This window comes from Talpa occidentalis, unplaced genomic scaffold (assembly GCF_014898055.3).
Source record: "Talpa occidentalis isolate TD23 unplaced genomic scaffold, MPIMG_talOcc4v2.1 talOcc4.4, whole genome shotgun sequence".
NCBI lineage: Eukaryota > Metazoa > Chordata > Mammalia > Eulipotyphla > Talpidae > Talpa > Talpa occidentalis.
In genome coordinates, this window is record NW_023604295.1 from 143,353,198 (window position 1) to 143,376,284 (window position 23,087).

Sequence of the window (23,087 nt, forward strand, 5' to 3'; positions counted from 1 at the left end):
AACATTCTATCGTATGGCTATACCACATTTTGTTTATCTGTTCACCAGCTGATGGGCTATTTCTTCTTTTTGAGTACTAATGACACTGTTGCTCTGCACATTTGTACACACAGTTTCTGTGGACATGTGTTTTCCATTCCCTTGGGAACATACCTAGGAGCAAAATTGCTAGGTCATACGTAACTGTGTTTACCATATTGAGAAATTGCCAAATTGTTTTCCAAAGCAGGTACATCACTTCACTTTCCCACCAGCAATGTGTGAGCGTTCCAGTTTCCCTCCACCCTTACCCCTGACTTTTTTATTCTAGCTTTGCTAGGGGGTGTGCAGTGGTGTCTGATGATTTTGTCTCACATTTCCTTAATAACTAATGATGTTACGCCTATTTTCATGGACTTAATACCATTAATGTATTTTTTTAGCACTATCTCTTCAGACACTTTGTCTCTTTTTTAAATGAGTTGTTTATCTTTCATTATTGACTTAAAAGAGTTCCTTGTATATTCCCTTACCTAACACATGACTTGCAGGTGAATTCCTCTCCTCCTGTGGGTTGTTGTCATTCTTGATGGTTCTGTTTGCAACATAAAAGTTTGAAGTTTTGATGAACGTGCGCGTAGTCTGTTTTCTTTTATTGCCTGTGCTGTTGGTGCAGTATCTAAGAAGGCTTTGGCCAACCTAACATTGCAAAGATTTATTCATTGCTTTCATCTGAGATCTTTAAAGGTCATTCTTATTTTCAGGTCTCTGACCCATTTGAGTTGTTTTTTAAGTGTGATCTGAAGAACAAGTTCGATTTCTTTCTTTTTTATATGGGTCTGCGATTCAATAACTGCTTATTGAAAAATTGATTTTTTTTCTCCATTGAATTATCTTGACTCTTGTGTCAAAAAACAATTGACCATAAGTAGAAGTGTGCACACTTACATTCTTGACTGCACATTCTGGGCCATTAATCTGTATGTCTGCGCTTAGACCAGCACCACCGTCCCTGGGTAAGAGGAGCTTATTTTGAAATCAAGAAATGAGAGTCATCCAATTTTGTTTTTCTTTTCCAAAGTGATTTGGGCTAGTTGGGACGCCTCATGTTTCCATGTGAATTTTAATATCAGTTTGTCAGTTTCTGCTAGGGGGAAAAAAAAAAGACAACTAGGATTTGGTCAAGTTTGTACTGAGTCTGTAGGTCCATCTGGCAGGTGTTGTCATCGTAACATCCACAAGTACAGGATGTTTTCCTAATTTCTTTCAACAGTGTTCCATAGTTTAAAGGATCCACATTTACACTAGTTTTATTAAATTTATCTTTAAGTATTTTACTCTTTTTGATGTTATTGTAAATGGAATTATTTTTTTCATTGCAGATTATTTCTTGCATAATTATATCTGGTATCCAGTTGCCTTGCTGAGCTTTTATTATTTCTAATAATTTTTCAGCGATAATTAGGCTTTTTTTTGTATGTAATAACCATATATGCTGCAGATATAGTTAGTTTTACTTCTTCCTTTGAAACCATCTTTTAATTCTTTTTCTTGCCTACTTGGCCTGACTGAAACTTCCAGTACAGTATTAAAAGAAACAGTGAGGACAGCCATCCTTTCTTCTGCCTCATCTTAGAAGGGAAGTTTTTGGTCTTTCACAGTGAAGTATGATTTTGTGAGTTTTAGCTAAATACCTTTTATCAGATTGAGGAAATCCTCTTCTTCCCTTGTTTGTTGAGTGTTGTTTTTTGTTTTTTGGTTTTTTTAATCATTAAAGGCTGTGGGATATAACAGATACTCTCCGGCATGTGTTGATAATCACGTGGCTTTGTCCTTTATTATATGGACAATTGTATGGTTTCTTGATTTTCAAATGTTCAACCACTCCTGCGCTTTATTCAGAAGTTTCTTCTTATGTGCATGTCAGTAGCTTGTCTCTTTCTAGGAACTGCTCACTTCATCTCGGTGGTCTCATTTATTGCCATGCGATGTTGAACAGTATTCCCTTGTGATCCGTTGTGTATCTCCCAGAAAGTCCTCTCATCCCTGATTTTGGTCATTTGAGCTTTCTCTGTTGTTTTCAGTCTGTCCAGCTAAAGATTTATCAACTTTTCTTGATCTTTTCAAAGAGCCAACTTTTGGTTTTGTTGATTTTCTCTCTTTTTTTTATTCTCAAGTTCATGAATTTCCACTAGAGTCTTATTACTTCCCTCTGATTGCTTTAGATTTATTTTGCTCTTTTTTCCCATTTTCTCAAGATGTAACTTAGGTTATTGATTTGAGAGCTTCATTTCCAATGTAGATACTTAAGCTGCAAATTTTCCTCTGCAGCAGCAGCTCATAAATCACCAAAATTTAGTATGTTGTTTTTTTTAATTTGCATTCATCTCAAAATATGTTATAATTTTCCTTGTGATTTCTTCTTTGATTCATTGATTACTTAGAAATGTGTTAACTTCTTATTATTTCCTCTTGTTACTGATTTTTAATTTCATTTAAGTGTAAAGAACATATTTTGTCTGATTTCAGGGCTTTAAATGTACTGAGACTTGTTCCGTGGCCTAGCATATTGTGTATCCTGGAGAAGGTTCTACATGCACTTGAGAAGGCACTATACTCTACTTTTGGGGTGGCATGTGCCACAGATGTGTGTTTGGTTTAGTTGCTTGATAGTTTGAGATACATACATTTATGCACACACACATACATTTTTATTAGACTTTTTATTGTATTCTAATCTCACTGTCTAACTTGTTTCTTTTGTGGAGAGGTATGATGCAGAGATTTATAACAAGGTACACAGACCATCATTTAATTTCCAGGTTTCACAAAGCCGACGCACCTTTGTAGCCATCACCCGGATCAAGATATATAGTACATGACCAGCACCCCAGAATCTTCCCTGGGGCCCCATCCCCATCATTACCACTCTCTCCTAAAGTCAATCTCTATTTTAACTTCTATTACCAAATATTTCTTTTGCCTGCATTTGAACTTTATATAATAAAATCGTTGTGTAGATATCCCTTTATGGCTTGTCTGTGAGAGGCGTCCCTGTTCCATGTTACCATACTCCCCTGTGTCACTGTAGTGAGGTGTTGCATTGTGTGACTGTGTCACGGTTCATTTGTTCTGCTCTCAATGGCCATGAGACTCACTTCTCGTTTGGGGAACTGCCGTGACCTGTGCTGCTGTTAACATCCTCTTACGTGTCTTTTGGTAAAATGCTATTTACCTTCCTTCCTTCTAGCCACGTAGGTAGGGTCAGAACACACGCTTGTGTTTTGTTTTTTTTAAACTTTTTTTTTTAAGATTTATTTATTTATTTATTTATTTATACGAGCGCTGGGTACAGTCAGAAACGCCGGAGGGTGAGAGAATTCACCAGAGCCAGAGCGGGGAGCAGAGCAGGCAGACGGATGAAATACACTGCTGAGGGGAGCAGCGGGTGGCAGGAGAGGTCTGCGCGCCATGTGGGACCCTCCTTCGGTGGCCGGGGAGCAGCCGGGGATTGAACTGGCACTGCAGAGGCTGCGGGCAGCTTCGCAGCCCAGCGCTCAACCGCTGCGCCACCGGGGAGGCCCTACGCTTGTGTTTCTTGCATGTTCCTGGTTAAAATGTTTAATCAACTAATGATTATGCTTAGGAGCTGAATGGATATCATATTCGTGAAATGTATATGCAATACCTTGCCCATTTTTCTGTTGGATTCATGTATATGTGTGTGTATATAAATATAGGTAGCAGTTCTTAATTTTATACTTGAGTGTTTTGTGAAATGTATTTGTTGGAAGTGTCTTTTCCCAGCCTGTGGCTCGCCGCTTCATTTTCTTCATGTTGTCTGTAGTAATGGAAATACTCAGGTTTCATGTAGCCTTACTTGCCAGTTCTTCCCTTTATGCTGAGTGTGTTTCTTTTCCTGTTGTAGAACTATTTGCCTGCCCCGAGGCTGTGAAGGTTTTTTTCTGTATTGTCTTGGCACTCGTGTTTGTTATTTTATCTTCCACATGTAGATCTGCAGTCCCCTCAAAATTAATTTTTTGTGTAAAGTATGAGGCAGGGGTTAAGATTCCTTTTTCACCCATGGGATGCCCACCTCGCCCAGCATTGTTTGTTGAGGAGATTTTCTCAGCTGGTCATAGTCACCTTGGTCACCTTGGTCATAGTCACATAGTGACTCTGCGTGTGTGGGTGTCTTCAAGTATCTCCTGTGTCCCAGTGGCCTACCTGTCCTTTGTAGATGATACTGTACTTTTTCAAAGTGGAGACTTTCAATATTTCATCATTTAGAATGATTTTTCTAAGGCTCTTTATAGATGATCACTATCAGATTAAGAAAGTTTCCTTCTCTTTCTAGTTTGCTAGAAGTTTTTTAATGCATGGATATTGAATTTTATCAAACATTTTTACTGTATCTCTTAAGACGATTACGCAGCTGTTTCCTTTTATTCTCTTAATGTGATGGATTATGCATTGATTGACTGAATTTTAAAGTGCCCTTGGATTTCTGAAACAGAACAAACTGCATTTAGTGTAAGAAAATGTATGCGTTGTTGGAGTTGATCTTTAATATTTTGTTTGGGTGTTTTGGATTTTTTTTATTATATATCAGGAGAGAAATTAGTTTCTCTTCTTATACTGTCTTTGTAATTTCTTGAGAATAAAGCTTTGCTGATTGCATAAATGAGAAAGTATTCCTTCTTTTTACTGTTTGCAAAAGTTTTTAAGGTGGGTGTCCTGTCTTCCTCAGATCCCTGGGAGAAGCCCCCACATGCCAGCCCAGCCTGTAGTTTTCTTGGTGCAAAAGCAGCCGGTGTCACCCGGAATTCTGGGCGAGACGCCCAACAGAAAGGCTTTCAGTGGTTTTTTCTCGTTTCTCTCAAGGATGACACGTAACTACACCATCCCGGCTGTTCTGTGTTGACGTAAGGGCTGCGTGAGGGCGTCAGGGCTGCCGTCCCAGGGGGTGTCAGGGAAAGGGCTGATGGCCCACCTCTCAGTTAAGAAGTCCGTCTCGTCCCTGGGCGCAGCGCTGTTCTGACTTCCTGTACGTGCCCTGGTCTTCTTCACTTGTATTTTTCACAGGATTTGTCCATTTATCTAAATAATCAAGATTTTGGCAAAAGTTCTTCATTTATGTCTCGTTATTATCTTCCCATATGCCGCAGGATGAGCAGTGTTCTCTGTTCCATTTCCTGATACCAGTGATTTGTTCCTTCCCTTCTTATTTTTTTTTTCCTTTGTATCTTCTTGCCAGGGACTTGCCAAACTTTTTATTTTATATAAAGAAATGTTTGGCCTTGTTGATATTTCTTACTACACATGTGTTTCTATTTTATTAATTCTGTTCTTTCTTATTTCCTTGCTTCTACTTTCCCCTTTTTCGGACTCTCTGCTCGTTAGGCAGGTGTTCAGGCAGCTGTTCTACCATCTTCTTTTCCAGTATGTGCATTTTGGGGCTACAAAAAAATCCCTTCAAGCACAGTTTTGGCTGCTTTTCACAGGCTTAATAATGTGACTTATCCTAATACCATTGAGTTCAGAATATTTTATAGCTTCCATTGAAATTTCTTTTTTGATCCATGAGTTCTTTTATAGAAGTATATTTACTCGATTCCCAGAGAGTGGGGTTTCCTAGTCGTCTTTGGTTATCGATGTCTGATTTTATTTACTGCTCTCAGAGCACGCCACTCATCCACACTGAACATGAAGTTTGCTTTCCGACTTAGCCTGTGCTCAGTTACAGAAGTACCAGGTGCTCTGGAAAAGAACATATGTTCTTCAGCTTAAGTGGTTAATTTTGTTTTCCAGGCCTTGCACAGTTTCTGATTTTTCAGTTTGCTTATTTTATCAGTTACTGAGAGATACATTAAAATGTTTTTTTAAGATTTATTTTATTTATGCATACAAAAGCTGGGGTACAGGTCAGAGATGTGGGGGTGGGTGGTGAGGACCCACCAGAGACAGAGCAGGGAGCAGAACAGGCAGACTGACTGAAATGCACTGCTGAGGGGAGCAGCAGGGAGACAGGAGAGGTGGTGGCGTCCGGGTTTCGCCTCGCGGCTCAGCTTCTCTGCATGTGCAACCTGAGAGACGGCTGCGGCCCGGACAGATGCCCCACGCAGCAGAGGCTTGTCCCGCCTGTGTCCTCCGGCCCTTGCCGCCCGCCGGCCCCAGGGAGCTGGGGTGTTTGCCCCCCGCGCCCTCCCGCCAGCATGGCCTGTCTCCCAGGCTGCTTGCCCCTGCCCGTGCCACCTCGTGCCGTCCCTCCGCCCTGGGCCCGTGGCCCCTGTCCTGCCCACCTTGCTGCCCCTCATGCCGTTGTACCAGCTGGGGTTTCGTGCTTGCTTGTTTTCTTCGGCTTTCAAATTTGTTCTCTGCAGGAGAATTGGGTCTAGTACCAGCTTCCCTTTCGCAGCTGGAGGCATCGGTCACCGTCGCATGTTCCAGTCATTTCTCAAAGTGCCTGATGCTAATTGCTGTGTGTTTTGCTCTCTCCCAGGATGCAGTGTCGGCCTTACTTGCAAGAACATCAGCTGAGCTGTTGGCAGTGGAACAAGAATTAGCACAAGAAGAGGAGGAAGAAGAACCAGGACAGGAAGAAGAGCGCAGGGGTCCCGAGGGAGACTGGTGAGTTATTTCCTTTCGCTACTGGGGGCTCATGAAGGATGTGCTTGGTTTCGGGGAGATCTTCATAGGGTCACAGCTCATCCTTAATTATGGAAACCTGCGCCAAGCACCGTCCCTCTGCAGTCACTAGGGCGTTGAAGGCCCTAGCAGCAGCCTTCACCCGTGAGCAATCTCTTTGTTCTCGCCTGAGGCCCTTTTAATGCTATTTCCTGAGCTTTTAAAGTTTTAGGTTTAAATTCCTATTTTGAAATGTCTGACCATTTATATTATAATCATAGATAAATTTAAAAGGAGACTCTTGAAGTGGTCAGAGGTACCACTTAGGCTCTGGAAGACGGAGCAGGTATTTATAAAACAGCTGCTGGGAGTCATGTTTCTGCTTGAGACCACCTTTTCTGTCCCTTCTCATTACCAATAGCCCGTCCTTTAAAAAAAAAAGTGAGAATAAAAGGTTTTGGTTTTTACTAGATTCACATGTGTGTGAAGGACTCTCTGTCTTTCCTGCTTTGCACCTTTTTCTCTGAAAACAATTTTCAGTGAATGTAGCAATTATTAAAAAGTATATGCAAATCATTTGCATTCACTTGGCTTAACTCTGTGCTGGTTAACTGTGTTGCTTATACTATATGTTTGATTGAACTACTGTTAACACACATGCATATCCGTATGTAACATGCATTTGTGTATCTGTGCACATACAACTGTCTACCAACTTAGAGTGACAAGGTGTACCTGTTACAGGGCTGGGAGAGGGGCAGCCCAGACCCTGCAAACCTGCCTGCTTCAAATAGGTTCTGCCGTCCACCGCATCAACACAAAACACATGAGATTTTAATGAAAAGAAACTTTAATATAATTAATAGCAATACAGGAAAGGCAAAGAAGAATCTAGTTTCTAAATCAAGTGCCCAAAGTTACCTGTCCCCTCATGGGTAAAAGTCCACCCACGCAGGATTGGCCCAGAGCAAGGCCTCAAACCTGCCACAAGTCTAAAGCATCCTCCAGTGGGGATCCACAGAAAAGGATCAGAAACAACCAGACAAGTCTGGGAGGGAAAAGAGAAAAATCAAAAGCAAGACAAAAACTGCCATTGTCACCTCCCCACGGGTCTCACCCACATCTGTGTCACCCAGTCCACGACCAAAAGGCAAGCGCAGTTTCTTCACGTGTCTCTCGCCTCCATGCGCCTCCTCCAGGCCTCCTTCTGGCTCCATCCTGCTTCCTCCTTCCTCAGTCTCCTCTGCAGCTTCTTCTCTCCCTGCTCAGCTCCACCCTCCTTTGGGTGGGGCAGGGAACCTGGGCCCCTTTCCTGGGGACCCCCCTGTTACAGATCTAAATAACAAAATCACAGATATTGGAAGGAACAGCTTAGTATAGTGATGTAGAAAGGTACAGATACACGTTGTCCTTAGCAAACATCCTTTATAATGAATAAAAATCAGAGCACTGCGGAGAAAAATAAATAAATCTTAGCTCATTTATATGCTCCCATGGAATCGTGGCCTATAGAGCCTCCCTCACATTTGTAAAATACAATTTGTGTCACACACATTTAGCATATGACAGAAAGGGATTAGTAACTCACAGTGTTCACAGCTAGGCCCCCTTTGTTGGTGTGGAGGGGAGGCGATTAATAAAGAGTGGGAGGCCCAGCTGTCCGTGTGTCACCAGCCGTGTTAAGGTTCGACTTTTGTTATCGTGAGTGTCTCTATTCCAAGAACATGAAACTGCAAAGCCTGATGAGCTGCTCTGAGCCGTGCAGGTCTCTCTTGCTTCCCTGTCAGTGTCATTTTGGAGATATAAACCGAGCTTAGGTGCCCAAGCCCAGGCCACGGCTCTTGTTCCAGACAAACTCACAGGCATAGCGTCCTCTGTTGCTTCAGGAATAAAAAATTCCCTTTCACAGGGCACGACCCCTCTAGATCCCAAACACAGACGATGATGTGCGGGTTTCTGTTCATGCTCAGAGTCAAAGCCAGCTCCCCATTTGATGTGGTCAGTGTATCATGGATGGCACGTCATGTCAGAGGGCACCAGGGGTCACCATTAACGTGGGATTTCAGAACGTTGCTATTTTAGTATCTAGGAATCATGTCAAAGTTCAGGAATTTAACTTTCTAGGACCAGATTCCAGTGATCTTGCCACAGATTGCTAGAGGATATGGTGATGATTTTCTTTTTCACGAACATTTTATTGAATTAAACGTTCCAGCCCGGCCAGCGGCAGCACAAGTCCCCTTGCGTGCGTTTCCGCCCAGGCCAGGCAAGGTGCTGACAGCCCTGGCTCCCGGGGTCCCGGGGCTCGCTGCTCAGCCTGGTGTGTTGTGTCTTGCTCCCGGCAGGTTAACGATGCTGCGAGAAGCCTCTGATGAACTTGGGGCCGAAGAAGAGGCTGCTGTTGAACTGCCAGGGGGCAGCAGCCATGCAGAAGAGGCAAGTTCCTGCCCGAGTGTCCCCGAGATGAATGAAGACTCCAGCAGGAAAGACGGCCACGGAGCCCAAGACCTCGGAAGTCGGCCGCCGGCCGGAGCGCCTGCCCTGGTCAGTGCGTTGCCCGTCTGCTCCCGGAACAGGTGTAATTCCATAGTAGGGTCTGTGCCAGGCGCAGAGCCCGGGGGGCGTCCTTGAGCGCAGGCAGTCAGACGCGTTGTAAATGCTTTATGGTTTCTGAGCCCAAGATACTCGTTCCCAACTTAAATTAAAAGATAAATGTCCTGAGTATTTGGTGAAGCATTTTCAGAATCTCCTGGATAAACACCAGGGTGAGCACTTCATTGCATTACATGTCATAAGCGGTGTAAGTTTATCTCCATTTTAGACACACAGTGAACATGTCAGTTCATTTAGTGACGTGGTGTTCTGATTGACACGTCTTCTGGAAGGTGGCAGGTGACCCAGTTTGGTGCAGGTGTCGGCCAAGTTACTGACATGCGGAGGCTCCCATCCCCCAAGGGCAAAGACCACTTCCAGGCTCTGAGGATGCTGGAAAACTGGGATGTCAGTAGTGGAATTTAGACAATTTATATTCTTTATTCCTGAGAAAAGTAATCTCAGACCCTGACTGAAGACTTCCTTTTTAAAGGAACAAAGCAGCATGAGGCAGTTTTCAAATCACGAAGTTCGTATGAGATCTGCAAGAGACACCCGTGGGTGCCCATAGAGCTGGTGTCCTGACAAATCTTGGTTTTACTTAAAGTTTTCTTTCTGTTGCCTTTCCAAGCATCCAGCAAATGTCCAGACTGGGGTGTCCACAGTATATAACAGCAGCTATCATGTTCATGTACATATAATCGCATAGTCTCTGAAATCTGGTAACTTGTCGTATATTTTCATTTTCTCGTATTTAATGGCTTTTACCATTTAGTCTGGGAAAAAGGTAGCCAGAAAATTGAATATTGAATGATTAAGCATTCCCAAATGCCATTCTTTATCGACCCACATTTATGCCTCAAATATCTAAAACTTCCTTTTGGTTATTTCTGATCTGTGGGCGGTGTCAGCTCCACTTCTGGGTAACCCGGCTGCTCCCACGGAGGATCGGTGACTTCCTAAGACTTCCCGTGGGGAGGCACACAGGGCTTTTCTCTGAGGAGGGCGCTGGGGCAGGGCCTGTGTCCTAAGAGCAGACATCTCTCTCTCCCCCGTGCCCCTGAGGGTGGAAGGGACATGGACCCATCTGTTTTCTACTGACCTGTGACCGGCCTGTCTTGCAGGTTGACAAAGAGACCAACACCGAGGAGGCGGGCAGCCCCAGCGTGGCGGTGCGCCCCAAGGATCGCAGTGGTGTGAGCGCACGCCAGCGCCCCTTCGTGCGCAGCAGCGTGATCGTGCGCTCACAGACCTTCTCCCCGGGGGGCCGCAGCCAGTACATCTGCAGGGTGAGGGCAGGGGTGCAGGGTGCGGCGCGGTGGAGGGGGCTGCTGGAGATGTGGTGCGACCACTGGAAGCGCCATGAAATACACAGGCAGTGTCACCCCCAGGGTCCTTCTAGTTTGGGCTTATGGGGGTATGTTTTTTTCTTTCCCCAAATTCAGTATCTGTGCCATTTACCTGGTTCTTTAGTGAAATTTCAGGCCCTGGCTGCTAGGTGTATTTGGACTTTGATCTCTGTTTAGAAACTTAGTGATTTGAGATTTATAAAAGTTTCCAGTATTTCTGCTCTCCACCAATACATGCTCCAAACCATGTTGGTTCTGCAGGAACAAAATTTTTCCAATTGGATTTTGTAACAAAAAGCATTTCTCAGTAATGCCTCGAGACCCTGAATCAGTCTCACAGTTCTTAGGATTAGTTTTGAATCGTTTTGCCAAATTCCACCTCCAAAAATATTTTTGACTTGTAGTAATACAGGTTTAATAGTATAAAACGGGTTGGAAAGTGCTTTTAAAGTTCTCAGTATATTCCTTCAGGCGTATTCATATGGTTGGATTTTAGAACAAAAAGCATCTCTCAGTAATGCCTCGAGACCCTGAATCTGGACTGACCGTGTTCTAGATTCAACACACGGTGACCTACTCTCACCAGGAGTTCCTAAACCATACACATCTTTAAAAAAAAATTTTTTTTAGCGAGGTAGCATCCGTTTACTACACTACGTTGATTGAGAGGTCTACGCTCACACCTCTTCGGATGCCTGTCACCACACCGCACCCACACCCAGGCGCCCATCCGCCTCCAGAGTCCTCGCCCCTCCATCCTCTCCCTCCCTCGCCAGCATCTTAACTCTACTGTCAAATTTCTTGGGTTGCAAACCTGACTTTAAAAAATATATATATATGGGCCTTCCCGGTGGCACAGCCGGTTGAGTGCAGTGCTATGAAGCTGTCTGCAGCCTCTGCAGCACCGGTTTGATTCCCGGCAGGCCAGGGAGATTCCCCCGTGGCACGGCAGACCTCTCCTGTCTCGCCTGCTGCTCCCCTCAGTCAGCAGTGTACTTGGGTCCTTCTGCCTGTTCTGCTCCCTACTCTGTCTCTGGTGAATTCTCTCACCCTCTTGTGCCTCTGGCTTGTACCCCAGTGCTTGTATAAATAAACCTTTTTATATATATATATATATATATATATATATATATAATATTAGCTAAAAACACAAAGGGTAATTTTATTTCAAAATATATATAGTTATCTCCACACTTGGCTTCTTGATAAACTACCACCAAAAGGTGATGATTTAAATTATTTAAGATAATTAAGTTGTTTCAGGAAGGTATAGAACAGAGGAAAACATGGTTGGGAGGGAAATCACTCCCATTGTCACCACCACCTGCTTTATCTGATGCCCTTGTGGCTGCCGAGCTTCCCTGGGGCTGTGATAGGCACTCATTTTACTGATTTATTTTTTATCTCTAATTGCCAGTTAAATCGCAGTGACAGTGACAGTTCCACCCTGGCTAAGAAATCCCTGTTTGTGAGAAACTCCACTGAACGGCGCAGTTTGAGGGTCAAAAGGGTACGTATCTCTTCGGCAACACCCCGTCCAGGCAACACCCCCGTCCCAGCAACACCCCATCCCAGCAACAGCCAGGTCACCCCCAGCAACTCAGATGCCCAAAGGCAGAGCACCAATAGTGGGGTGTGGGCATCGCCCCTCTGGCCCCGGGCTCTGAGCAACCCCAGCAGTGGCAGAAACGCAGATGAACCCCTCTGTAGGGCTGGGACTGGACATCCCTGGTCTGGGACCTAAGATGGTGAAGGCGGGAGATGGAGTTTAGTCCGCGGAGGGGCCTCACGAGCAGCCGGGACCGTTTCTGCCAGGTTGTCTCTGCCCTGTCTGGCTGTAGAGCGATTGAGAGAATATGAAACCCAGAACCTTCTCCAGAGGCTGAGGTTGTGGTAAAGCAGGAACACACAGAGTTGCCTAAAAACAGACTTTGTAGGTTACAGGGAGTACAGACGGGGGGCTCAGAGCCAGGCGCCCAGGGGGCCCTGGTCTCTGGATGAGACAACTGGGTGGAAGGGGTGGGCTGCCCCTGAGGTCAGCAGGTCCCGCTCCCGCCCCTCAGCAGCACACTCACCACTCGGGGAGTGTCCAGGCGCCTGTGCCAGCTCCAGGTGCCGCCTGCAGGCTCTGGGGTCTGAGGCAGTGCACGGGGGCCTATTGCAGGGCGTGGTGGGTGATCGGGGCTTCTGATTGGGGAGTCACTGAGACTTCAGGGAGGAGGCCTGAGACATCCAGCACCCCTGGGTGGCTTTCAGCGGAAAATGGCAGCTGGGTGGGGGTGGGAGAGGAGACAGATGAGGGGAGGAAAGAACTCAGAGGAGCGGCTTGCACACTGGGGGTGGGGGAACCTGGGATCGAGCGCTCCCCTGTCTCTGGTGCCGCGGGCCTGACCCCTGGGTCCCCGGGTTTAACCTCTTAATCACCTGGAATTGATAAAGATGCTCGTTTTTTTAGGGAAGTCTGCTGGCATAATTCAGCATTCAGCATTTCCAGGAAACGCCGAGGAATAAAATACTCAGGTCGCCACACCGTGGGCTTCAAAAGCACCGAGTTGCCAATATTTTGAGAAGTTTTCTCAACTTCTTTAGGCGCCTGCATTCTCAAACAGCACCTCCTCTTGGAGCATGGGAGAACGTTCCCGGAGGGCTTTGGAAGGGTGTGGGCCAGGAAGAAGCTCAGGGTGCTTAAGGGAGTTCCTAGAACCTCTTGAGCCAGAGAGAGGGGAGTCCCGGCGTCCTCCGCGGGAGACGGTGCCCGCTGGAGTCCAAGCCAACGGTTGGCGGTTGGCGTAGAGGAGTGGGGAAGGGTCTGCACTGTGCTCGGGAGCCCTTATCTTGACGAGCCTGGAGGTGGGGATCGCAGTCAGGAATAAAGCACGTCCTTAATCTCAGGCGGGGAGATCAGGCAGGAGGGTTCTCCGTTTCTGCGCACAGACTCAGCTTTGTGGGGAGAGCTGCGTTCCCCTGTGCTGTCTGCAGGGGATGTTCTCCTGACTCAGGGTCACCTCCAAGGAACAGGAGGGGTGAAGGGAGCCGAGCATCTGGCACATGAGTTGAGGGTCCGCCTGTCTGTAGCCCCTCGAGCCCTACAGCTTCCTGCTCCCCCCGCCGCCTCCGCGCCCTGCCCCAGCCAGCTGGCCGCCTGCTGGCACCTGCCAGCTGGCCGCGTGCTGGCACCTGCCAGCTGGCCGCGTGCTGGGGCCCTCGGCAGGATTTCTGAGGCTGAGAAGGGAGTAGCAACGGGTGCGTGTGGCGATTCTGCCGTGGGCTGAGTCTGCTGGCGAGGGCAGAGGTGGAGGAGAGGGGCGGGAGCCCGTGGGGGTGCTGGAGGGTGTGGGAGAAGCTCACAGCCCTCACTGCGCGGGGACGAGGGGACCACGAGGACTGTCCGGGCCAGCGCCGAGCCTTGGGGATAAGGGAGCCGGGCCCCCTCCCTCCGTCTGTCCTGAACCCCCCGCGGCTCCAGATCTTTGGGCTGCAGGGCTGAGGTTCTCAGGCCCGAGCCCCCGCCCTCTGCTATCGGCCGGGCCCTGCTCTTTCCGTAATCTTATTTTCCATTCCCGCTGCCAGTGGTCCAGGTGACACACCCTCCTCGTCCCCGAGGCGTGTGCAGTCTCAGCAGCCTCTGCCGCCTGCTTTCCTGAGGCGCTCCCCGCCCGAGGCCGTGCCCCCTCCCCGCAGCTCCCTGGCCACGGGCCTCCGCTCAGAACGGCGCCCGCTCCTCCTGGTGTCCGCCGGCAGAACTGTGTTCATACGTGCTCGATTATTACCTCTTGACGCGCGGGTGAAGACCAGCAGCGGTGCCGTGGTCAAGGAGACCAGATAGTGGAAACTGAGGCAGAGCTGGCGGAGACGCGGCTGGATCAGACGCCAAAGTCTTAGCCCCGTTGGCCAGCTGCCTTCTGCCGGCACGGGAGCGGCAGCAAGGGGAGTGGACATCGGGTGTGTGTCCCGCCACGGGGGGCCTGGCAGTCCTGTGACGTGCTTCTTTCTCCCGCTGGGCAGACCGCGAGGGGACAGCGGGCAGGCAGAGCTGAGCCATCTTCAGGTCATAACTGTAAACGTCTCTGTGGGTTCAACGACAAAGGCTTAGTCCCTGCTCGGGCCCTTGTCTGCTGCAGGGTAGTGGGGTACTCTGCTCCTCGTTCCCCCACGACCGGGCTGAGGGGTCTTCCCTCGCTTTGAGAGGCCCCTGCCTGGAGCGAGCCACCCAGTGCCACCCACGGGTGCTGGCCCCGACTGCGCCCTCCAGCGCGGCCTGAGCGTGCCCTCCTCTTCCGTGCAGGCGGTGTGCCAGCCGGTGCTCAGACGAGCCTCGCAGGAGTGCCCAGTGCGCACGTCGCTGGACCTGGAACTGGACCTCCAGGCCTCCCTCACGCGGCAGAGCCGCCTCAACGACGAGCTGCAGGCCCTGCGGGGCTTGAGGCAGAAGCTGGAGGAGCTGAAGGCTCAGGGAGAGACCGACCTGCCCCCGGGCGTGCTGGAGGACGAGCGTTTCCAGAAGCTCCTCAGACAGGCCGAGAAGCAGGTACAGAGCTCGCTGGGGCTACCCCTAGCCCTCTCCCCACCCCGGTCTTCAAATCCTCTTTCTCGAACATTGAACACTTTTCTTTTAATTGTTATCGGCCTGTTTGGAACCCACGACAGTGCCATGAGCCTGGCCCCACCAAGGTGCCACGAGACCCCCCCCACAGGCTGGCACGGGCTCCTCTGGCCACAGCATTGGCCAAGGGGCCTCGCCATGTTTCTGTCTCAAGAGGAGCCAGGCCAGCAAATACACCGCACCTGTTCACGTAACTGCTGACTTTTCTTGAGTTTTACACAAGTAGCTCCTCAGTTTCAATAACCACATTAGTTGTAAATGCATCGCTGACTTTAAAGTGCCTAAATTTTCATTCTTTCTTACCTTCAAGAGCGATTGCATGTCACATTCTGGCCTGTCCCTTGCCTTTCGTCAGGCAAGCAGCCACACAAAACAGGGCAAAATCGCTGACGGAAAAGTTAGTTTTCAAGGGTCTCTTTCTATAGTTCTGCTACCTAAATGTGACCAGATTTTCAAGAACCTGCATATTTATGAAACTGATTTATTCTCTCAAGATTGGAATTTGTATTTTGCTGTAGGCATGTGTGTTCACTCCCACTTGTAATAACCAAATCGCGTTTTCCACATAAGTGATGTATTACAAATGCCACAACATTATTTTCTTTCAACTCGTTTGGATGGAAATCTGCAATAGGTTAGACTCCTCCTTAAACAACAGGAAATCTTGGCCATAATGAACGCTTCTCTTTTTGGCCCAAAGTTATTTTTTCATCATGTCGCGTTTGATACTGGACTGTGGGGAAACAGTCATTGCTTCTTCTCACACGACTAGTCCCAGCGGAGCTCAGGAGTATGACAGGTGAATTCTGGGGATCAGGCTGACGCCATTAACTTTCTCAGAAAGTATAAGAAAACGTGTTAACACTTCTGGGTGACAGCCTGTGCGCACAGTAGGACTAGCAAGTACCTGTTCCGTGGGGAGTTGAATTTCGGGCTTTCTGCTGGACACTGTGGCCACGCAGAGGGAATTCCCACAGACAGGGCGCGAGCTTGTGGTTTGGTGAAGGAGGCAAGGCTCCAGAGCCACCTCCTGGCGAGACCAGAAGTGGTTTCATGGATGAGGTGGTGCTTCAGCTGGTCTTGAGAGCAGGTAGTGGGGGTGAAGAGGCCCAGCAGGCGGGAGACCCTAATAGTAAAGGAGCAGAAGCTCCAGACAGGCAGGGTCACAGCAGGAGCCACCGGGAGCAGCCGGGCTCAGCTGGCTTTAGAGGCTGCCGGAAGCCTACGTGACCTGCTTTTGTGCCACGACCTTCGTGGTCACTGCCCCCGTTGCCACTCGCTTGAGTCTTTCAGTTCAACCGCGACAGGAATTTCAAGCCCTTAGTTGACTTTCTCATCATGGAGAAGCTCCCGAACCTTTTGACCCTGATCCAGGACTCTCAGAGCTGGACTGGTGACTTACAGTGGTTGGTTTTAGTAGAACTTTGAATGTTTGGGGTTTTTTTGCTGTTTGTTGGCTTCTAGTTTGTCATGATATGAGATTCTGGAATCAATAATTTATAAAAACTTTGGGACTTTTTTTTTTTGCTTACCAGCATGTTGCTAAGAGCCATCTGCAAATTGCTTGACTATAGTTTGTCTTGGCTGCTGTCTCTTCTCCACTGTGGAGAGAAGCTCAGTAATACAGAAACTTGGTTCTTCAGAAAAACCTATAAAAAAATAAAACGGCCAAGATCAACAAAGAAGACCCAAATGAAGAAAAGTATAAAAGTAAAGAGAGACAGAACTACAGATAAATTTGAAATTCAAATGATAGGTATTATCAAAAACCCACGATTTGGACAAAATCTAGGAAAAATAAAAATACTAAGACTGATGAAAGAAGGGGAAAAGGATTAAAAGCCCTCCGCCTCTTGAAGAAATGAAAGCAGTGATAAAAGTCTATACACAAAGAAAGCAAGGTTAGTTGTCTTACAGACACGTCCACCAGATTTTGAGTGGACAAATTATCAGTGTTTTATACAAACTCTTCCAAGTACTAGAAACAGAGAGACTATTCTACAACCCATTATGTATGACCAACATCCCTAATCATAAAACTGGACGAAGATATTATCAAAAAGGAAAATCACAGGCCAGTTTCATTTATGAACATAGATGCAAAAACCATAACTAAAATCTTAGTAAACAGAATTCAACAGTGTAGTAAAAAGATGATATACTTGACCATATAATTAATCTATTTAACACATTTAAGGGAAAATAAATACTTGCTCAACTCAAAAAATGCAGGGAAAATGTTGATAAAAGTCAATCCTTATTCTTGTCTAAAACTCCCAGGAAGTGAGGAAGAGATGGGGCTTCCTTAACTTGTAATGAGTAACAGGCAGTGAATGTGGCCCTAACCAGAAGAACGTGGGAATTGCTCCCTTTTGAATCAGATTCAAGCAGACAGTTCCCTCTGCTCAGGGTCGTCTCAGGAGTTGTAACTGGGACGTGAGAAAAGCAGAAGCAGATGTTGGAAAGGAGGAAATAAAACTGTCATTATTTGCAGGTGACCTGGTCACCTACCTGTGCATTATTACAAATAACATGAGAGTATGGCAAGATGGTAAACAGAAGAATGATCTAGAAAAGTCTGTTGTGTTGCTCTGTCAAAAGCAATCAGAGAATTTAATTAAGATCTGGTTTACAACAGTAGGAGTGATCATCAAGTATCAAGGAATAAATTTTTAAAAAATGCATATAGTATAGGGAAAACCTCATGGGGAGAAATAGAAAAACCCCTAAATTCGTGGGAGAACATACCACCTTTAGCTATGAGGGGCCAGACAGGATAAGGTCTGCAGGCCATGGAGCCCCAGTCACCAGCACTCAGGTCTGCCACTTAGCACAAAAGCACCAAGACAAGATGCAAACAGAGGATTGTGGTTCTAGTAAAACTTCACAAAAGCAGTGGCGACCTGAGACGGAGGAAGAATTAATACTGTGGAGCCTGTCCATTCTCCCTAAAATGCGCTGACAATTCAGTGTCCCTCCCAACAATGCCCATGTGGTTCTTCGTGGAAATTGATGCCGCTGATGGAGAACAGAGAACAGCCAAGACTTCTCTGAGGGAGAAAGCCAGGAGGGGGCTTGCCCTACAGGGAATCGGGATCTATTAAGCTGCCAACATGTATGGGCAGTGTGGCTTGGGGGAGGAGTTGAGACCCATCAATGAAGTAGGGAGCCCAAACCAGCCGTACCCACGGGCCGTGTTGTGTGGTGGGCGGAGGCCATTTGTCAGCAGGGTCAAAAGGAGGGAGTGCAGAATTAGTGAGGCTGGGAAAGGAGCGCCCGCAGAGAAGAGGACTCTGGGTCCCTGGCTATAGACCCAAGCCTACTCCATGTGGAATAAGGAGTTAAATCTTAAAAATACAAATTGAAAACTCAGGGTTAAACACATGAGCTGGCTCTTTCCATGCCTGGGTTCTGTATCTCTGGCACCTGATGTGTGTCCTACAGAAACAGCTGGAGCTGAGCTAGACCACGGCAGACTTACTGAGAGCCACAAATGTCTGAGGACTGGGGAGCCACGGAGGTCTCACAGCAGGCCTGGGAACGTGGCCGCGGTTGCATGCAACGTCAGCCAGAGTGGGGGCACCGCCCTGTCCCACAGGTGTTTCCACAAAATCAGTGATCTTGGATGTGGAGCCAGATCCAGGGAGTGCGAGGGGCCCACACTGAGGGAAGGAGACAGGCTTCGGCCTCCTTCCCAGCTGGAAGCGTCGAAACGCCAGTGCTCCAGCAAGTGTTTCTTTTAATCATCTTCTATTATAGAGTTCTGAGATTTCTGCAGGTGCTGATGAATGATTAAAAGTCTGCAGGATTTTAGGGTGACTCTTGTTTCCCTTCTACATTAAAGGAATCCGTAGAGTTTCTCTTAGTACAAACAGATGGAAACTGGAAGGGGTCCAGATCCCACAGCAGGTTCTTCAGGGCAGATAGAAGAGCCGAGGCCTGATGCCTGAGGCCCACCTGTTCATTTTGTTGATGGTTCTCGTCTTTCAATGAGCCGATCGTGAACCGGTGTCTGTTTTCAGCTGCAGAAACTTGTGGGAGGCCTTGACCAGAGAGTTCCCTAAAAAACAGCAGAGCCTCTTTGTGCACATCCTCGCTGTCCTGAAGCACCCTCAGCCAGCGGGTGGGCACCCAAGGGGGTGTGAGGCCCCTTTTTGCATCTGTATTTCTGTGCCTGAAAGTAGTGGTTCCACCCAGCCGTGGTGCAGGCTGCCTCTGCCCGCTGCTGATCTTGTTGAGCAGACGCGTTTCTCTCTTACTCCAAGTTTTGCTTGTTCCACTGTAGGGCCAGTGGGCACAGGACAGGTTCACTATCCATTCGGGCAGACAGATAAAGGAGAGTCCCGGAGCCCTCGGTGGATTGCTCAGGCTTTAGTGCTCTCCCAGGGAACCAGGCACACAGGCACACAGGCAGGGAGGCTGGTGTGCAAGGGAGGCGGGCAGGGCAGGGAGGCAGGCACTAGATAGAGCGGCCAAGTTATGGAAACAACCAAAGTGCCCAGGGACAGATGAGTCGATAAAGAAAATGTGGTGTATTTACACAGTGGAAAACAACTCTGCTGTAACAGATGAACTTACGCCGTTTGTTCCAACATGGAGGCAGGGTGATGCTCAGAGAAATAAGCGAGAAGGATAAAGACACAGATCAGGTGCTTTCCGTCATAGGTGGAATAGAAAGAAACGAAACAGACGAAACAAACCCTAGAAATCAGTTTGTAGAATAGAGACTGCTGGAGGACATGGGTGGGAACCCAGGAGGAGGGAGCACAGTGGTGGAGGTGTAAGGTCAGGACATGGGCACAGGGCAGGTTTTCTGATCCCATGCAGATCGGGTAAAGGAGGAGTCAAAGTCCTCAGTAGTTTTGCAGGTTTTTTATTTGGGGTTCACCAGGCATATGGCAGGCAGGGGTGCTGGCTGGGGGGCCGGGAGGCTGGCAGGCCTCCCAGCCCCCAGCAAGTCCTCACTCTATCTGGGCTCTCTAGCGTTCGTTCTGCTGCTTCTCGGCTTCGGCTGCGGCTGCTGCTGCTGCTGGTGCTGGTGCTGCTAGCGTCCCCCCGTGACGCCGCCCTTAAAAGCACAGTCTTAGCTCAGCTGAATCCCATCTACCTATGCCCACACCCTATTCCAGGTGCCCGCCATCAGGCATGCATTCAGGACAAGGATCCATCATCTATCCTGATGGCGGAAGGGCAGAAAAGCCTGACATTTTCTTTACCCTACAGTCCACCCCCTCAGGGTTTTCTGCCATATAGTCTATACATATATATACAATTTTCTAAGCAAACAAACAATGCAGCCATGGCCCACAAAAGCAAATACATCAAATATAACAAAATACAATATAACAAAATACAACAGAACACAAATAAGTCCAGGCAGGGCACCAACCAAGTGCAAAAGACAATTATTGGTACCAGCAGATGAGCCACCAAATCTGCTGCCGAAGGCACTGCTCATACGAGGGAGGGGAAATCACACACGGCATCTGCTATAACACACCAGGAGCCGTCAGGCTTCCTGGCCTTCTCTGGCTGTAGTCTCAGCTACAAGGCACACACAGCATCCACCCCCAGGATGCACTAGCTCTGGGATTGGCAATTTTATTCTGTTGGGGGTAATCGCCAACCCTCAGGGTTTCTGTCTGCAGTCGCTCCAACACTCGGCCTTCATGGCCACCCATGCGACTCACAGACCCCTGCACTCAAGCCAACCCACTGCACAAGCACATGGGTTGGGGATCCAAACTTTGCATTTGGCTTGGGCTCCACCCCAAGCCACATTCCCCACCCGTCCCCCAAGGACAGGTTCCTCAGCTCCTCACCCTCGCTCAAGAATGAGCAGGGCATCACCCACAGGTGATTTTACGAGACTCACAGTTCTTCAGCATACCCAGGCTGCTTAACAGCCGCTCAGGGCTTCTCAACTTATCATCAGTACCAGCTTTTGCCTTCTTAGTTGGCTTTTCTCCTCCACCTGGCTGCTGGGCATGCACAGGCTGCTTTTGGCCATCAAGGCCCACTGGCCACCCCCAGATTCCCATCTCCTGGGGTTTACAAACAAAACTGTTCCACCCCCAGGGTCCCAAAACATATCAACCTGCAAGGTCCTCCGCCTTCTGGCGGCATTGTCAGTCCAAGTTTATCAGTCCATGTCCATTGGCCTCTCCCTGCGTCAGCAGCGGCCTGCTGCCTCAGGGGTCATTGGCTGGTCCTTTCCGGTGTCATTGGCTGGTCCTTTCCGGTGTCATTGCCTGGTCCTCTCGGGCCTCTCCCCACGCCAGGTCTTGTCCTGTAGCTCGTGGACGTATCCATCTTCTGTACCGCCATGGCGCCTCCAGCGTCGTCACAGTCAGTCTTTTACTCCTTAGTCCCTCCAGGTCTTCGGAGGGCTCCAATACCCGTCTGCATGGATCTTGCCGACTTACGCCAATTGTAAGGTCAGGACATGGGCACAGGGCAGGTTTTCTGATCCCATGCAGATCGGGTAAAGGAGGAGTCAAAGTCCTCAGTAGTTTTGCAGGTTTTTTATTTGGGGTTCACCAGGCATATGGCAGGCAGGGGTGCTGGCTGGGGGGCCGGGAGGCTGGCAGGCCTCCCAGCCCCCAGCAAGTCCTCACTCTATCTGGGCTCTCTAGCGTTCGTTCTGCTGCTTCTCGGCTTCGGCTGCGGCTGCTGCTGCTGCTGGTGCTGGTGCTGCTAGCGTCCCCCCGTGACGCCGCCCTTAAAAGCACAGTCTTAGCTCAGCTGAATCCCATCTACCTATGCCCACACCCTATTCCAGGTGCCCGCCATCAGGCATGCATTCAGGACAAGGATCCATCATCTATCCTGATGGCGGAAGGGCAGAAAAGCCTGACATTTTCTTTACCCTACAGGAGGCCTGTGGGCGCCTTGGTGGTGGGAGTGGGGTGGTGACACCACCTGCAGGGTGTGATCCTGCACCTCTAAATCATACACAAGATTGTAAACCAGTGTTGCCTCAACAAATAAGTACTAGAATGAAAAAGAAATGAATTTTTAAAAAATGAAATGGCCAGATGACAAAATATGAGGAACAAGAGGTTGGAAGTATACCTGCCAGTGTCAACAGTAGTTATTTCTTGGACACAACGATAAATCGTTTTTAATTTCTTTTTGGAGGGCGCTTAGGTTTCCCAAGCGTAATAAAATAACCACATATTGGCAGTGTGATAAGATTTTGAAAATATGATAAACTCGCCCCGTCAAGGTGAGCTGGCGTGTGGGAGTCACCCCCGATGGCGGACACGGCTCCCTGTCGGCCACCCGGGCTGCTGCCCTGGCTCTCGGGCCGTCTTTCGAGCCTTGCAGCGCACCTCCAGGATGTCCTGGGTCACGTTTTATGGATCGTGTGTGTTTTCACGCCCTGTCCAGGCTGAGCAGTCAAGGGAGGAGCAGAAGCAAGGCTTGAACGCCGAGAAGCTGATGAGGCAAGTCTCCAAGGATGTGTGTCGGCTTCGGGAGCAGAGCCGGAAGGTCCCCCAGCAGGTGCAGTCCTTCAGGTGAGCCCTGGCCAGCAGGCAGCCCTCACGCAGGGGCTCCTCCAGAGCAGAGCTGGAAGGACTGGCGTGGGGGGCTGCGGAGGTGAGGCCCAGAAGGGGGAGCCCCTCCTCCACCTAATGAGTTGAGAAATGGAGGGACTGAAGCTGGGGTCCGGGGGCTCTGCCCTCTTGTTGGAATATGACAGTTGACAGTGAAGAGTTTTCCCTGCACTATTCCGCTCACGATCCCTCCTGTTACTTTCGAGAAGGCTGCACCTCAGTCCTTTAGAGCATCAGGGTGGTGAGCAAGTGGTCACCTGGAGAGGCCCCCCGTCCAGCTGTTGCTAAAACCCCAAATACAGCGTCATAAACGTGCCCCGCATCCCTCGCCAGCGTCGGGCGGGTTGGAAGAAAGGGTAAGATGGACTGCAGCAAGGC

General features: G+C 48.5%; 1 protein-coding gene across 1 annotated transcript in view; it reads left to right on the plus strand.

Moving 5' to 3' along the window:
* The window catches only part of WWC2 (WW and C2 domain containing 2), a 140,688-nt gene that overhangs the window by 115,281 nt on the left and 2,320 nt on the right, over window positions 1-23,087 (plus strand). Inside the window, exons 17-22 of the mRNA XM_037526480.1 lie at window positions 6,482-6,609; window positions 8,952-9,150; window positions 10,323-10,487; window positions 11,965-12,057; window positions 14,833-15,075; window positions 22,543-22,670. Of these exons, the coding sequence (XP_037382377.1) occupies window positions 6,482-6,609; window positions 8,952-9,150; window positions 10,323-10,487; window positions 11,965-12,057; window positions 14,833-15,075; window positions 22,543-22,670 (956 nt within the window). The remainder of the gene's footprint in view (window positions 1-6,481; window positions 6,610-8,951; window positions 9,151-10,322; window positions 10,488-11,964; window positions 12,058-14,832; window positions 15,076-22,542; window positions 22,671-23,087) is intronic.